At 54.0% G+C, this 16,334-nt stretch overlaps 1 protein-coding gene across 1 annotated transcript in view; it reads left to right on the top strand.

Moving 5' to 3' along the window:
- The window catches only part of ASS1 (argininosuccinate synthase 1), a 68,101-nt gene that overhangs the window by 38,895 nt on the left and 12,872 nt on the right, over positions 1–16,334 (top strand). The window contains exon 12 of the mRNA XM_072125737.1: positions 335–399. Within this exon, the coding sequence (XP_071981838.1) occupies positions 335–399 (65 nt within the window). The remainder of the gene's footprint in view (positions 1–334; positions 400–16,334) is intronic.

Genomic DNA, 16,334 nt, shown 5'->3' with positions numbered 1-16,334 from the left:
CTCAGAGAGTGTGCGGGTGCTGGCAATAAACCAAGGCCTCTATGACCCTGGAGACGCCTGAATGCCACGTCACATAAGTGCACCGCTTCCATCTTCCCTCCAGAAACAATACGACTACCAGCCCGACACAAGGGCACGAGCCTCCGAGTGGGGCACAGATCTTATAATGCTCTTCTATGATAATGGCAGACACAATAACACAACCTTGTCTCAGCCTATTGAGAATCAAGAGCCGTCTCTACATCATAAGCTGCACGGAGAGCGCCCCCTACTGGAGGACACTGCAGCTGCACGGATGTATAGGAATCACTGACACGTCTCATTCTCTGTGCAGGGGGAAGCACGGCGTGGGACGCATAGACATTGTGGAGAACCGATACATCGGGATGAAGTCACGGGGTGAGTGTCCGAGTAACAACCATAAGAACTTACCCTGGAGAGAGCACAGAGCACAGCAGTGTGAGGTCTGATTACACATCTCTCCAGGGACAATACATAACACTGGCTGCAGAGAACACAGAGCACAGCAGTGTGAGGTCTGATTACACATCTCTCCAGGAACAGTACATAATACTGGCTGCAGAGAGCACAGAGCACAGCAGTGTGAGGTCTGATTACACATCTCTCCAGGGACAATACATAACACTGGCTTCAGAGAGCACAGAGCACAGCAGTGTGAGGTCTGATTACACATCTCTCCAGGGACAGTACATAACACTGGCTGCAGAGAGCACAGAGCACAGCAGTGTGAGGTCTGATTACACATCTCTCCAGGGACCTTACATAACACTGGCTGCACAGAGCACAGCAGTGTGAGGTCTGATTACACATCTCTCCAGGACAATACATAACACTGGCTGCAGAGAGCACAGAGCACAGCAGTGTGAGGTCTGATTACACATCTCTCCAGGGACAATACATAACACTGGCTGCAGAGAGCACAGAGCACAGCAGTGTGAGGTCTGATTACACGTCACTCCAGGGACAATACATAACACTGGCTGCAGAGAGCACAGAGCACAGCAGTGTGAGGTCTGATTACACATCTCGCCAGAGACAATACATAACGCTGGCTGCAGAGAGCACAGAGCACAGCAGTGTGAGGTGTGATTACACATCTCTCCAGGGACAATACATAACACTGTCTGCAGAGAACACAGAGCACAGCAGTGTGAGGTCTGATTACACATCTCTCCAGGGACAATACATAACACTGGCTGCAGAGAGCACAGAGCACAGCAGTGTGAGGTCTGATTACACATCTCTCCAGGGACCTTACCTCACACTGCTGTGCTCTGTGCTCTCTGCAGCCAGTGTTATGTATGATACCTAGAACTTTGTGTGTTACAGTTGTGTCCAGTCTTGACATTTCTCAATGGACTCCCAATGCCAAAACTATGGTCCGTCCATGCTGTCATTTTGGTCAATGTCGTATGCGCTACTTTTGTGACTTGTGACAATGGGGGTCATTTACTAAGGGCCCGATTCGCGTTTTCCCAACGTGTTACCCGAATATTTCCGTTTCGCGCCGATTATCCCTGAATTGCCCTGGGATTTTGGTGCACGCGATCGGATTTTGGTGCATCGGCGCCGGCATGCACGCGACGGAAATGGGGGGGCGTGGCCGAACGAAAACCCGACGGATTCGGAAAAACTGCCGCATTTAAAAAAAAAAAATGTGTCGCGAAACTTGCACTTGCCTTCACTAGGAATAGGCCGGTGAATTTCGGGGCATTCCAGCGGGTCTCGGCAGACTTCAGCGCAGCAGCGCCACCTGGTGGGCGTCAGAATCCCTTAGTGAATCCCGACCGGACCCGAATCCTGTGCAGAGAACGCGCTGCTGGATCGCGAATGGGCCGGGTAAGTAAATCTGCCCCATTGCCTCCTATCCTACCTGCGCTGATACATAGTAACAAACCAATTGAAATGAATGTGTCAAGAAATAAATTGTAACCAATCCTCAGCTGTGTAACTAGGATTCTGGGCTCTTCACTGACAGCCAGCAGAGATCTTGATAATGATTAGTATTATTGATTGGGCCCCACAGCGCAGGCGGGTGTGTAGTGCTCCCCCTGCTGGTGCTCTGTCTGTACATCTCAGCCCCATTATCGGCTGTTCCCTGCGCGGCGCTCAGGCGGCTGAGATTACAATGGATTTGATGCATATTATGTCTTTCACAACCTCATTATCAAATTATGTTTTTTGCTCTGAAGGAGGCCTCATTAAGTCAAGTGAATTAAATCTGTGGGAGGGAAAAAAGTGGCGCACGTGGGGGCTTCTAATTCTGCCAGAAGAACAAAGGGGAGGTTTTTTTTTTTTTCACTTCATTTTAATTTTCCTTTTTGTCTCAATTTTCACAATTTTTTTTTTTTTAAACCCTTTAAGGCCAGAAAACGACAATTTAATTTATCGTCTGAGATGGAGAAAAGTTTCTAAAAAGTTTCTTTTGCAGCTGGGCCAAGAAAGGGTCATCCTTGTAGCAGGGGGTCCGCACAATTCCCTAAGAAAATTGGTGGCTTGTTTTTCACACTTAAAGGGGGGGGGGGATAGGCACATATTACTGGATCACTGGACACTGAGTACACAGATAGCGCCTGGGGGGGGGATAGGCACATATTACTGGATCACTGGACACTGAGTACACAGATAGCGCCTGGGGGGGGGGGGGTGATAGGCACATATTACTGGATCACTGGACACTGAGTACACAGATAGCACCTGGGGGGGGGGGATAGGCACATATTACTGGGTCACTGGACACTGAGTACACAGATAGCGCCTGGGGGGGGGGGGATAGGCACATATTACTGGGTCACTGGACACTGAGTACACAGCGCCTGGGGGGGGGGGGGATAGGCACATATTACTGGGTCACTGGACACTGAGTACACAGATAGCGCCTGGAGGGGGGGGGTAGGCACATATTACTGGATCACTGGACACTGAGTACACAGATAGCGCCTGGGGGGGGGGGATAGGCACATATTACTGGATCACTGGACACTGAGTACACAGATAGCGCCTGGGGGGGGGGGGGATAGGCACATATTACTGGATCACTGGACACTGAGTACACAGATAGCGCCTGGGGGGGGGGGGGGGATAGGCACATATTACTGGATCACTGGACACTGAGTACACAGATAGCGCCTGGGGGGGGGGGGGGGGGATAGGCACATATTACTGGATCACTGGACACTGAGTACACAGATAGCGCCTGGGGGGGGGATAGGCACATATTACTGGATCACTGGACACTGAGTACACAGATAGCGCCTGGGGGGGGGGATAGGCACATATTACTGGATCACTGGACACTGAGTACACAGATAGCGCCTGGGGGGGGGGATAGGCACATATTACTGGGTCACTGGACACTGAGTACACAGATAGCGCCTGGGGGGGGGGGGATAGGCACATATTACTGGATCACTGGACACTGAGTACACAGATAGCGCCTGGGTGGGGGGGGGGGGGATAGGCACATATTACTGGATCACTGGACACTGAGTACACAGATAGCGCCTGGGGGGGGGGGGGATAGGCACATATTACTGGATCACTGGACACTGAGTACACAGATAGCGCCTGGGGGGGGGGGGGTGATAGGCACATATTACTGGATCACTGGACACTGAGTACACAGATAGCGCCTGGGGGGGGGGGGTGATAGGCACATATTACTGGATCACTGGACACTGAGTACACAGATAGCACCTGGGGGGGGGGGGGATAGGCACATATTACTGGGTCACTGGACACTGAGTACACAGATAGCGCCTGGGGGGGGGGGGGGATAGGCACATATTACTGGATCACTGGACACTGAGTACACAGATAGCGCCTGGGTACATATTACTGGGTCACTGGACACTGAGTACACAGATAGCGCCTGGGGGGGGGGGGGGATAGGCACATATTACTGGATCACTGGACACTGAGTACACAGATAGCGCCTGGAGGGGGGGGTAGGCACATATTACTGGATCACTGGACACTGAGTACACAGATAGCGCCTGGGGGGGGGGGATAGGCACATATTACTGGATCACTGGACACTGAGTACACAGATAGCGCCTGGGGGGGGGGGGGATAGGCACATATTACTGGATCACTGGACACTGAGTACACAGATAGCGCCTGGGGGGGGGGGGGGGGGATAGGCACATATTACTGGATCACTGGACACTGAGTACACAGATAGCGCCTGGGGGGGGGGGGGGGGATAGGCACATATTACTGGATCACTGGACACTGAGTACACAGATAGCGCCTGGGGGGGGGGGGGGGGGATAGGCACATATTACTGGATCACTGGACACTGAGTACACAGATAGCGCCTGGGGGGGGGGGATAGGCACATATTACTGGATCACTGGACACTGAGTACACAGATAGCGCCTGGGGGGGGGGGGGGGATAGGCACATATTACTGGGTCACTGGACACTGAGTACACAGATAGCGCCTGGGGGGGGGGGGATAGGCACATATTACTGGATCACTGGACACTGAGTACACAGATAGTGCCTGGGGGGGGGGGATAGGCACATATTACTGGATCACTGGACACTGAGTACACAGATAGCGCCTGGGGGGGGGGGGGGATAGGCACATATTACTGGATCACTGGACACTGAGTACACAGATAGCGCCTGGGTGGGGGGGGGGGGATAGGCACATATTACTGGATCACTGGACACTGAGTACACAGATAGCGCCTGGGGGGGGGGGGATAGGCACATATTACTGGATCACTGGACACTGAGTACACAGATAGCGCCTGGGGGGGGGGTAGGCACATATTACTGGATCACTGGACACTGAGTACACAGATAGCGCCTGGGGGGGGGATAGGCACATATTACTGGATCACTGGACACTGAGTACACAGATAGCGCCTGGGGGGGGGGGGGGATAGGCACATATTACTGGGTCACTGGACACTGAGTACACAGATAGCGGCCTGGGGGGGGGGGGGGGGAAAGGCACATATTACTGGATCACTGGACACTGAGTACACAGCACCTGGAGGGGGGGGGGTAGGCACATATTACTGGATCACTGGACACTGAGTACACAGATAGTGCCTGGGGGGGGGGGGATAGGCACATATTACTGGATCACTGGACACTGAGTACACAGATAGCGCCTGGGGGGGGGGGGGGGTAGGCACATATTACTGGATCACTGGACACTGAGTACACAGATAGCGCCTGGGGGGGGGGGGGGGAAAGGCACATATTACTGGATCACTGGACACTGAGTACACAGATAGCACCTGGGGGGGGGGGGGGGATAGGCACATATTACTGGATCACTGGACACTGAGTACACAGATAGCGCCTGGGGGGGGGGGTGATAGGCACATAATACTGGATCACTGGACACTGAGTACACAGATAGCGCCTGGGGGGGGGGGGGGATAGGCACATATTACTGGATCACTGGACACTGAGTACACAGATAGCACCTGGGGGGGGGGGGATAGGCACATATTACTGGATCACTGGACACTGAGTACACAGATAGCGCCTGGGGGGGGGGATAGGCACATATTACTGGATCACTGGACACTGAGTACACAGATAGCGCCTGGGTACATATTACTGGATCACTGGACACTGAGTACACAGATAGCGCCTGGGGGGGGGGGGGGCGGGATAGGCACATATTACTGGGTCACTGGACACTGAGTACACAGATAGCGCCTGGGGAGGGGGGGGGATAGGCACATAATACTGGATCACTGGACACTGAGTACACAGATAGCGCCTGGGGGGGGGGGGGATAGGCACATATTACTGGATCACTGGACACTGAGTACACAGATAGCACCTGGGGGGGGGGGGGATAGGCACATATTACTGGATCACTGGACACTGAGTACACAGATAGCACCTGGGGGGGGGGGGATAGGCACATATTACTGGATCACTGGACACTGAGTACACAGATAGCACCTGGGGGGGGGGGATAGGCACATATTACTGGATCACTGGACACTGAGTACACAGATAGTGCCTGGGGGGGGGGGATAGGCACATATTACTGGATCACTGGACACTGAGTACACAGATAGCGCCTGGGGGGGGGGGGGGATAGGCACATATTACTGGATCACTGGACACTGAGTACACAGATAGCGCCTGGGGGGGGGGGGGGCGGGATAGGCACATATTACTGGGTCACTGGACACTGAGTACACAGATAGCGCCTGGGGAGGGGGGGGGGATAGGCACATAATACTGGATCACTGGACACTGAGTACACAGATAGCGCCTGGGGGGGGGGGGGATAGGCACATATTACTGGATCACTGGACACTGAGTACACAGATAGCGCCTGGGGGGGGGGGGATAGGCACATATTACTGGGTCACTGGACACTGAGTACACAGCGCCTGGGGGGGGGGGGGATAGGCACATATTACTGGGTCACTGGACACTGAGTACACAGATAGTGCCTGGGGGGGGGATAGGCACATATTACTGGATCACTGGACACTGAGTACACAGATAGCGCCTGGGGGGGGGGGATAGGCACATATTACTGGATCACTGGACACTGAGTACACAGATAGCACCTGGGGGGGGGGGGATAGGCACATATTACTGGATCACTGGACACTGAGTACACAGATAGCACCTGGGGGGGGGGGGATAGGCACATATTACTGGATCACTGGACACTGAGTACACAGATAGCGCCTGGGGGGGGGGGGTGATAGGCACATAATACTGGATCACTGGACACTGAGTACACAGATAGCGCCTGGGGGGGGGGGGGGGGGGGTTGGGGGGTAGGCACATATTACTGGATCACTGGACACTGAGTACACAGATAGCGCCTGGGGGGGGGGGGGGGGGGGTAGGCACATATTACTGGATCACTGGACACTGAGTACACAGATAGCGCCTGGGGGGGGGGGGGGATAGGCACATATTACTGGATCACTGGACACTGAGTACACAGATAGTGCCTGGGGGGGGGGGATAGGCACATATTACTGGATCACTGGACACTGAGTACACAGATAGCGCCTGGGGGGGGGGGGGGATAGGCACATATTACTGGATGACTGGACACTGAGTACACAGATAGCGCCTGGGTACATATTACTGGATGACTGGACACTGAGTACACAGATAGCGCCTGGGTACATATTACTGGGTCACTGGACACTGAGTACACAGATAGCGCCTGGGTACATATTACTGGGTCACTGGACACTGAGTACACAGATAGCGCCTGGGTACATATTACTGGGTCACTGGACACTGAGTACACAGATAGCGCCTGGGTACATATTACTGGGTCACTGGACACTGAGTACACAGATAGCGCCTGGGGGGGGGGGGGGTGATAGGCACATAATACTGGATCACTGGACACTGAGTACACAGATAGCGCCTGGGGGGGGGGGGGGGGGGGTTGGGGGGTAGGCACATATTACTGGATCACTGGACACTGAGTACACAGATAGCGCCTGGGGGGGGGGGGGGGTAGGCACATATTACTGGATCACTGGACACTGAGTACACAGATAGCGCCTGGGGGGGGGGGGGGGGATAGGCACATATTACTGGATCACTGGACACTGAGTACACAGATAGTGCCTGGGGGGGGGGGATAGGCACATATTACTGGATCACTGGACACTGAGTACACAGATAGCGCCTGGGGGGGGGGGGATAGGCACATATTACTGGATGACTGGACACTGAGTACACAGATAGCGCCTGGGTACATATTACTGGGTCACTGGACACTGAGTACACAGATAGCGCCTGGGTACATATTACTGGGTCACTGGACACTGAGTACACAGATAGCGCCTGGGTACATATTACTGGGTCACTGGACACTGAGTACACAGATAGCGCCTGGGTACATATTACTGGGTCACTGGACACTGAGTACACAGATAGCGCCTGTGCTGGGTCACCTGGCCCTGCTGGTCTTGGGTGACATGAAGGTTATATGGGTTATATCCCATTGTGTATGCTGTTCATATGGTCCGGATCAGCTCCAGGTATCAGTGGGCCCTTTGCCGTGAACTCAAGTAGCGGAATTAAAAATTCAGAAACTAAAACAGTCTCCTGTTCCCTAAAATATTCCCTAGTTTATAATCCCAAACAGCCCCCTCATGGTTATATTATATAAAGCCCCCTCACCCCCTATGGATTAATTAGATACAGTTCCTTCAACCCATGGATTTCTTATGTACAGCCTTATGTGAGCCCCCCAGCAGCTCTGGGCCCCGGTTTAGGGGTCCAGGTGTGCCCAGTGCTGACGCCGGCCCTGTATATGGTTTATAGTGGAATCAGTGGTCTGGGATGCATGTCCCTGGTGGACTGGTGGTTATATCCCACATGCAGAGAGGGAAGGCTGGAGACTGCACAGACACAGCCTCTGCTGCAATATCCTCACAGGCCCTGGATTTTATCCATAGTTCTCTCTAGGGAACTGTACATGATGAGTGGGAGCGGACTGGTGGGCGATCAAGAAGGCCCCCAGGATTCATCTCCCTACCACATGTCTTCTGTATCCAAGCCATCCGCAATCTCCAAGTGAAGGCCACCCCTGGGAAAGTTTCCTGTGCCTGCATCAACCCTGTGGCCGGCCATCCTCCTACCCCTGAGACCCGCCATTCGTCCTTCTGGCCCTCTGTGGCCCATCATTCTCTGGTCCCCTGTGGCCCTCCACCCTCCTGCCCCCCACCCCTCCCTCTGGCCCCATGTGGCTCACCACCCTCCCGCCTCCTGTGGCCCACCATCCCCCTGCCCCGTTACCTGTAGCCCAGTACCCCTCCCTCTGCCCCCTGTGGCCTGACACCCTTCCCTCTTGTCCCCTGTGGCCCGCCACCCATCCCTTCGGGCCCCCTGTGGCCCACCACCCTTCCCTCCGGCCCCTTGTGGCGGCCCGCCGGACCCTCCCCCTCCTGTGGCCCGCCACCATTACCGCCCCACCGTGGCCGCCACCCTTCCCTCCGGGTCACCCTCGCTCCCCCTGTGGCCGGCCACCCTTCCCTCTGGCCCCCTGGGTCACCCTCCCTCCCCCTGCGGCCGGCCACCATTCCCAGCCCCCTTTGGCCCACCACCCTTCCCTCCGGCCCCCTGGGTCACCCTCGCTCCCCCTGTGGCCGGCCACCATTCCCAGCCCCCTTTGGCCCACCACCCTTCCCTCCGGCCCCCTGGGTCACCCTCCCTCCCCCTGTGGCCCTGGCAGTGGCATGGCGTGTTGTGGGCGGCCTAGCTGCTCTATTTCTGGTCTTGGATGACGTTCCCTGCGCTGTATAATCACTTACACTCCTCGCGCTCATACAGCAGGGAACAACATGTTTATTCATCAAACGTTAAAAATAATTCACTTTACTGAAAAGCCGAGCGCTGCGCCTGTAACAAAGCCAAAAACCTGTTAAATTACACACAAAATATGAAGACGCCATGAAGTCTCCAGTGAGATAATGAGAAGAAGCTGCCGAGTAAAACACCGGCAATCACTTACTGTATACCAGAGATACAGTGCTGAGCTGTGTATCTAATCCTATCCTGTGTGATACAGTCTGCTGAGCCGTGTATCTAATCCTACCGTGTGTGATACAGTCTGCTGAGCTGTGTATCTAATCCTACCGTGTGTGATACTGTCTGCTGAGCCGTGTATCTAATCCTACCGTGTGTGATACAGTCTGCTGAGCTGTGTATCTAATCCTACCGTGTGTGATACTGTCTGCTGAGCCGTGTATCTAATCCTACCCTGTGTGATACAGTCTGCTGAGCTGTGTATCTAATCCTACCCTGTGTGATACAGTCTGCTGAGCTGTGTATCTAATCCTACCGTGTGTGATACTGTCTGCTGAGCTGTGTATCTAATCCTACCGTGTGTGATACTGACTGCTGAGCTGTGTATCTAATCCTACCCTGTGTGATACAGTCTGCTGAGCTGTGTATCTAATCCTACCCTGTGTGATACAGTCTGCTGAGCTGTGTATCTAATCCTACCCTGTGTGATACAGTCTGCTGAGCTGTGTATCTAATCCTACCGTGTGTGATACTGCCTGCTGAGCTGTGTATCTAATCCTATCCTGTGTGATACTGTCTGCTGAGCTGTGTATCTAATCCTATCCTGTGTGATACTGTCTGCTGAGCTGTGTATCTAATCCCATCCTGTGTTATACTGTCTGCTTAACTGTGTATCTAATCCCATCCTGTGTGATACTGTCTGCTGAGCTGTGTATCTAATCCTATCCTGTGTGATACAGACTGCTGAGCTGTGTATCTAATCCTACCGTGTGTGATACTGCCTGCTGAGCTGTGTATCTAATCCTATCCTGTGTGATACTGTCTCTGAGCTGTGTATCTAATCCTCTCCTGTGTGATACTGTCTACTGAGCTGTGTATCTAATCCTATGGTGTGATACTGCCTGCTGAGCTGTGTATCTAATCCCCTCAGGTGTGATACTGCCTGCTGAGCCGTGTATCTAATCCCCTCAGGTGTGATACTGCCTGCTGAGCCGTGTATCTAATCCCCTCAGGTGTGATACTGCCTGCTGAGCCGTGTATCTAATCCCCTCAGGTGTGATACTGCCTGCTGAGCCGTGTATCTCATCCCCTCAGGTGTGATACTGTCTGGTGAGCCGTGTATCTCATCCCCTCAGGTGTGATACTGTCTGCTGAGCCGTGTATCTAATCCCAGCATGCGATACAGCCTCTGCCCCTGTAGCAGGTAGTGTGATGTGACGCTCTCCTCTGGTTGGGGTCTCTCTCCTCCGGGGCTGTCACTGTATCGGTGCAGTCTCTTGTATTTGGTGACAGATGTCACAGCAATGAAAACATGAAAACAAGACCCCACCATCCGCAGTGAGGAGGGGGCCGCACAGAGCAGTACATGTCACCACTGCAGCCTCCGCCATCTTCCCACAATCCCCTGCAGCCTGATAATGTCCTGCGGGTCTCTACAGGGGCCACGGAAGGTAATCCTAGGGCCACACCACAATATCTGCTGACAGTAGGGTGGAAGCAAGCGTACGATGGGGACATAGTGATCTGCGGCCAACAGACCGTATCAAACAAGAAATAATTCAATAGAGTATCTCAGCAAAGTGTGACACATTATGGGATTAAATACACATCTCAGCAGACAGTATCACACAGGATAGGCTTAGATACACAGCACAGCAGACAGTATCACACAGGATGGGCTTAGATACACAGCTCAGCAGACTGTATCACACAGGAGAGGATTAGATACACAGCACAGCAGTCAGTATCACACAGGATAGGATTAGATACACAGCTCAGCAGACAGTATCACACAGGAGAGGATTAGATACATAGCTCAGCAGACTGTATCACACAGGATAGGATTAGATACACAGCTCAGCAGTCTGTATCACACAGGATGGGATTAGATACACAGCACAGCAGACAGTATCACACAGGATGGGATTAGATACACAGCTCAGCAGACTGTATCACACAGGATAGGATTAGATACACAGCTCAGCAGGTAGTATCGCACAGGATAGGATTAGATACACAGCTCAGCAGTCAGTATCACACAGGAAAGGATTAGATACACAGCACAGCAGACAGTATCACACAGGATGGGATTAGATACACAGCTCAGCAGGCAGTATCACACAGGATAGGATTAGATACACAGCTCAGCAGACTGTATCACACAGGATAGGATTAGATACACAGCTCAGCAGGCAGTATCACACAGGATGGGTATAGATACACAGCTCAGCAGACTGTATCACACAGGATAGGATTAGATACACAGCTCAGCAGGTAGTATCACACAGGATAGGATTAGATACACAGCACAGCAGACAGTATCACACAGGATAGGCTTAGATACACAGCTCAGCAGACTGTATCACACAGGATAGGATTAGATACACAGCTCAGCAGACAGTATCACACAGGATAGGATTAGATACACAGCTCAGCAGGTAGTATCGCACAGGATAGGATTAGATACACAGCTCAGCAGTCAGTATCACACAGGAAAGGATTAGATACACAGCACAGCAGACAGTATCACACAGGATGGGATTAGATACACAGCTCAGCAGGCAGTATCACACAGGATAGGATTAGATACACAGCTCAGCAGACTGTATCACACAGGATAGGATTAGATACACAGCTCAGCAGACAGTATCACACAGGATGGGTATAGATACACAGCTCAGCAGTCAGTATCACACAGGATAGGATTAGATACACAGCTCAGCAGGCAGTATCACACAGGATGGGATTAGATACACAGCTCAGCAGCCAGTATCACACAGGATAGGATTAGATACACAGCTCAGCAGACAGTATCACACAGGATGGGATTAGATACACAGCAGTCAGTATCACACAGGCTGAGATTAGATACACAGCTCAGCAGTCAGTATCACACATAATGGAATTAGATACACAGCTCAGGAGACAGTATCACACATGATGGGATTAGATACACATTTATTAGCCCGCTGTCCGTGGTCCTGACCCCATCCTCTATATGTCACTCCCCGGTAGGATAGGATAGAATTGGGTACAGCAGACAATAATGAACTACTTAGAATTAGATACACCGCTCAAGTAAGGATAGAATTAGATACTGTCATCTGAGCTGCTGTATCACACATGCTGGAATTATATACACAGCTCAGGAGACAGTATCACACACAATGGGATTAGATACACATTTATTAGGCCGCTGTCCGTGGTCCTGACCCCATCCTCTATATGTCACTCCTCCGGTATCTTGGCTCCGTCTGTTGCCTCCGTCCTCCGGTATCTCGGCTCCGTCTGTTGCCTCCGGTATCTCGGCTCCGTCTGTTGCCTCCGGTATCTCGGCTACGTCTGTTGCCTCCGGTATCTGGGCTACGTCTGTTGCCTCCGTCCTCCGTTATCTCGGCTACGTCTGTTGCCTCCGGTATCTCGGCTACGTCTGTTGCCTCCGTCCTCCGGTATCTCGGCTACGTCTGTTGCCTCCGGTATCTGGGCTACGTCTGTTGCCTCCGTCCTCCGGTATCTCGGCTACGTCTGTTGCCTCCGGTATCTCGGCTACGTCTGTTGCCTCCGTCCTCCGGTGTCTCGGCTCCGGCTGTGGCCTCCGTCCTCCGGTGTCTCGGCTCCGGCTGTGGCCTCCGTCCTCCGGTGTCTCGGCTCCGGCTGTGGCCTCCGTCCTCCGGTGTCTCGGCTCCGGCTGTGGCCTCCGTCCTCCGGTGTCTCGGCTCCGGCTGTGGCCTCCGTCCTCCGGTGTCTCGGCTCCGGCTGTGGCCTCCGTCCTCCGGTGTCTCGGCTCCGGCTGTGGCCTCCGTCCTCCGGTGTCTCGGCTCCGGCTGTGGCCTCCGTCCTCCGGTGTCTCGGCTCCGGCTGTTGCCTCCGTCCTCCGGTGTCTCGGCTCCGGCTGTTGCCTCCGTCCTCCGGTGTCTCGGCTCCGGCTGTTGCCTCCGTCCTCCGGTGTCTCGGCTCCGGCTGTTGCCTCCGTCCTCCGGTGTCTCGGCTCCGGCTGTTGCCTCCGTCCTCCGGTGTCTCGGCTCCGGCTGTTGCCTCCGTCCTCCGGTGTCTCGGCTCCGGCTGTTGCCTCCGTCCTCCGGTGTCTCGGCTCCGGCTGTTGCCTCCGTCCTCCGGTGTCTCGGCTCCGGCTGTTGCCTCCGTCCTCCGGTATCGGGGACCTGTCATCTTCATTCAGTCTCCATTTCCTCTCAGTTAATTTTCCCCCTGACTTTCAAGGACTGTGAAGGGAGTAATTTTGGAGACACTGGAAATGGGAAGATGTTACCCTCCTCACCCCGGAAGATTATTTTGCGGCTGATTTAGCAAAACATTTTTCCTGACAACTTCATCTGTTATCAGCTTCCAGTGTCAGTGAGGTCAGAGGCAAAGAGAGACGGTCCACGCACAGACACGGACGCCTCCTACATGGGGGGGCTTCAGCTCTGTCATCAGAGAACATGGAGGAGCTGGGATAGGGGGGTACAGAGGGAGCAGTCAGGGGTGTAGATATAGGGGGGTACAGAGGGAGCAGTCAGGGGTGTGGATATAGGGGGGTACAGAGGGAGCAGTCAGGGGTGTAGATATAGGGGTATAGAGGGAGCAGTCAGGGGTGTAGATATAGGGGGGTACAGAGGGAGCAGTCAGGGGTGTGGATATAGGGGGTACAGAGGGAGCAGTCAGGGGTGTGGATATAGGGGGTACAGAGGGAGCAGTCAGGGGTGTGGATATAGGGGGTACAGAGGGAGCAGTCAGGGGTGTGGATATAGGGGGGTACAGAGGGAGCAGTCAGGGGTGTGGATATAGGGGGGTACAGAGGGAGCAGTCAGGGGTGTAGATGTAGGGGGGGTACAGGGGGAGCAGTCAGGGGGGTAGATATAGGGGGGTACAGGGGGAGCAGTCAGGGGGGTAGATATAGGGGGGGGGGGTACAGAGGGAGCAGTCAGGGGTGTGGATATAGGGGGTACAGAGGGAGCAGTCAGGGGTGTGGATATAGGGGGGTACAGAGGGAGCAGTCAGGGGTGTAGATATAGGGGGGTACAGAGGGAGCAGTCAGGGGTGTAGATATAGGGAGGTACAGAGGGAGCAGTCAGGGGTGTAGATATAGGGGGGTACAGAGGGAGCAGTCAGGGGTGTAGATATAGGGGGGTACAGAGGGAGCAGTCAGGGGTGTAGATATAGGGGAGTACAGAGGGAGCAGTCAGGGGTGTAGATATAGGGAGGTACAGAGGGAGCAGTCAGGGGTGTAGATATAGAGAGGTACAGAGGGAGCAGTCAGGGGTGTAGATATAGGGGAGTACAGAGGGAGCAGTCAGGGGTGTAGATATAGGGGAGTACAGAGGGAGCAGTCAGGGGTGTAGATATAGGGGAGTACAGAGGGAGCAGTCAGGGGTGTAGATATAGGGGGGTACAGAGGGAGCAGTCAGGGGTGTAGATATAGGGGGGTACAGAGGGAGCAGTCGGGTGTAGATATAGGGGGGTACAGAGTGAGCAGTCAGGGGTGTAGATATAGGGGAGTACAGAGGGAGCAGTCAGGGGTGTAGATATAGGGGATACAGACGGAACAGTAAGGGGTGTAGATAAAGGGGGGTACAGAGTGAGCAGTCAGGGGTGTAGATGTAGGGGGTACAGAGTGAGCAGTCAGGGGTGTAGATATAGGGAGGTACAGAGGGAGCAGTCAGGGGTGTAGATATAGGGAGGTACAGAGGGAGCAGTCAGGGGTGTAGATATAGGGAGGTACAGAGGGAGCAGTCAGGGGTGTAGATGTAGGGGGGTACAGAGGGAGCAGTCAGGGGTGTAGATGTAGGGGGGTACAGAGGGAGCAGTCAGGGGTGTAGATGTAGGGGGGTACAGAGGGAGCAGTCAGGGGTGTAGATATAGGGGGGTACAGAGGGAGCAGTCAGGGGTGTGGATATAGGGGGTACAGAGGGAGCAGTCAGGGGTGTAGATATAGGGAGGTACAGAGGGAGCAGTCAGGGGTGTAGATATAGGGGAGTACAGAGGGAGCAGTCAGGGGTGTAGATATAGGGGAGTACAGAGGGAGCAGTCAGGGGTGTAGATATAGGGAGGTACAGAGGGAGCAGTCAGGGGTGTAGATATAGGGAGGTACAGAGGGAGCAGTCAGTGGTGTAAATATAGGGGAGTACAGAGGGAGCAGTCAGGGGTGTAGATGTAGGGGGGTACAGAGGGAGCAGTCAGGGGTGTAGATATAGGGGAGTACAGAGGGAGCAGTCAGGGGTGTAGATATAGGGAGGTACAGAGGGAGCAGTCAGGGGTGTGGATATAGGGGGGTACAGAGGGAGCAGTCAGGGGTGTAGATATAGGGAGGTACAGAGGGAGCAGTCAGGGGTGTAGATATAGGGGAGTACAGAGGGAGCAGTCAGGGGTGTAGATATAGGGAGGTACAGAGGGAGCAGTCAGGGGTGTAGATATAGGGGAGTACAGAGGGAGCAGTCAGGGGTGTGGATATAGGGGGGTACAGAGGGAGCAGTCAGGGGTGTAGATATAGGGGAGTACAGAGGGAGCAGTCAGGGGTGTAGATATAGGGGGGTACAGAGGGAGCAGTCAGGGGTGTAGATATAGGGAGGTACAGAGGGAGCAGTCAGGGGTGTAGATATAGGGAGGTACAGAGGGAGCAGTCAGGGGTGTAGATATAGGGGGGTACAGAGGGAGCAGTCAGGGGTGTAGATGTAGGGGGGTACAGAGGGAGCAGTCAGGGGTGTAGATATAGGGGAGTACAGAGGGAGCAGTCAGGGGTGTAGATATAGGGGGGTACAGAGGGAGCAGTCAGGGGTGTAGATATAGGGAGGTACAGAGGGAGCAGTCAGGGGTGT

The sequence above is a fragment of the Engystomops pustulosus genome, chromosome 9, assembly GCF_040894005.1.
Source record: "Engystomops pustulosus chromosome 9, aEngPut4.maternal, whole genome shotgun sequence".
NCBI lineage: Eukaryota > Metazoa > Chordata > Amphibia > Anura > Leptodactylidae > Engystomops > Engystomops pustulosus.
This window is presented reverse-complemented; position numbering and strand designations above follow the sequence as displayed.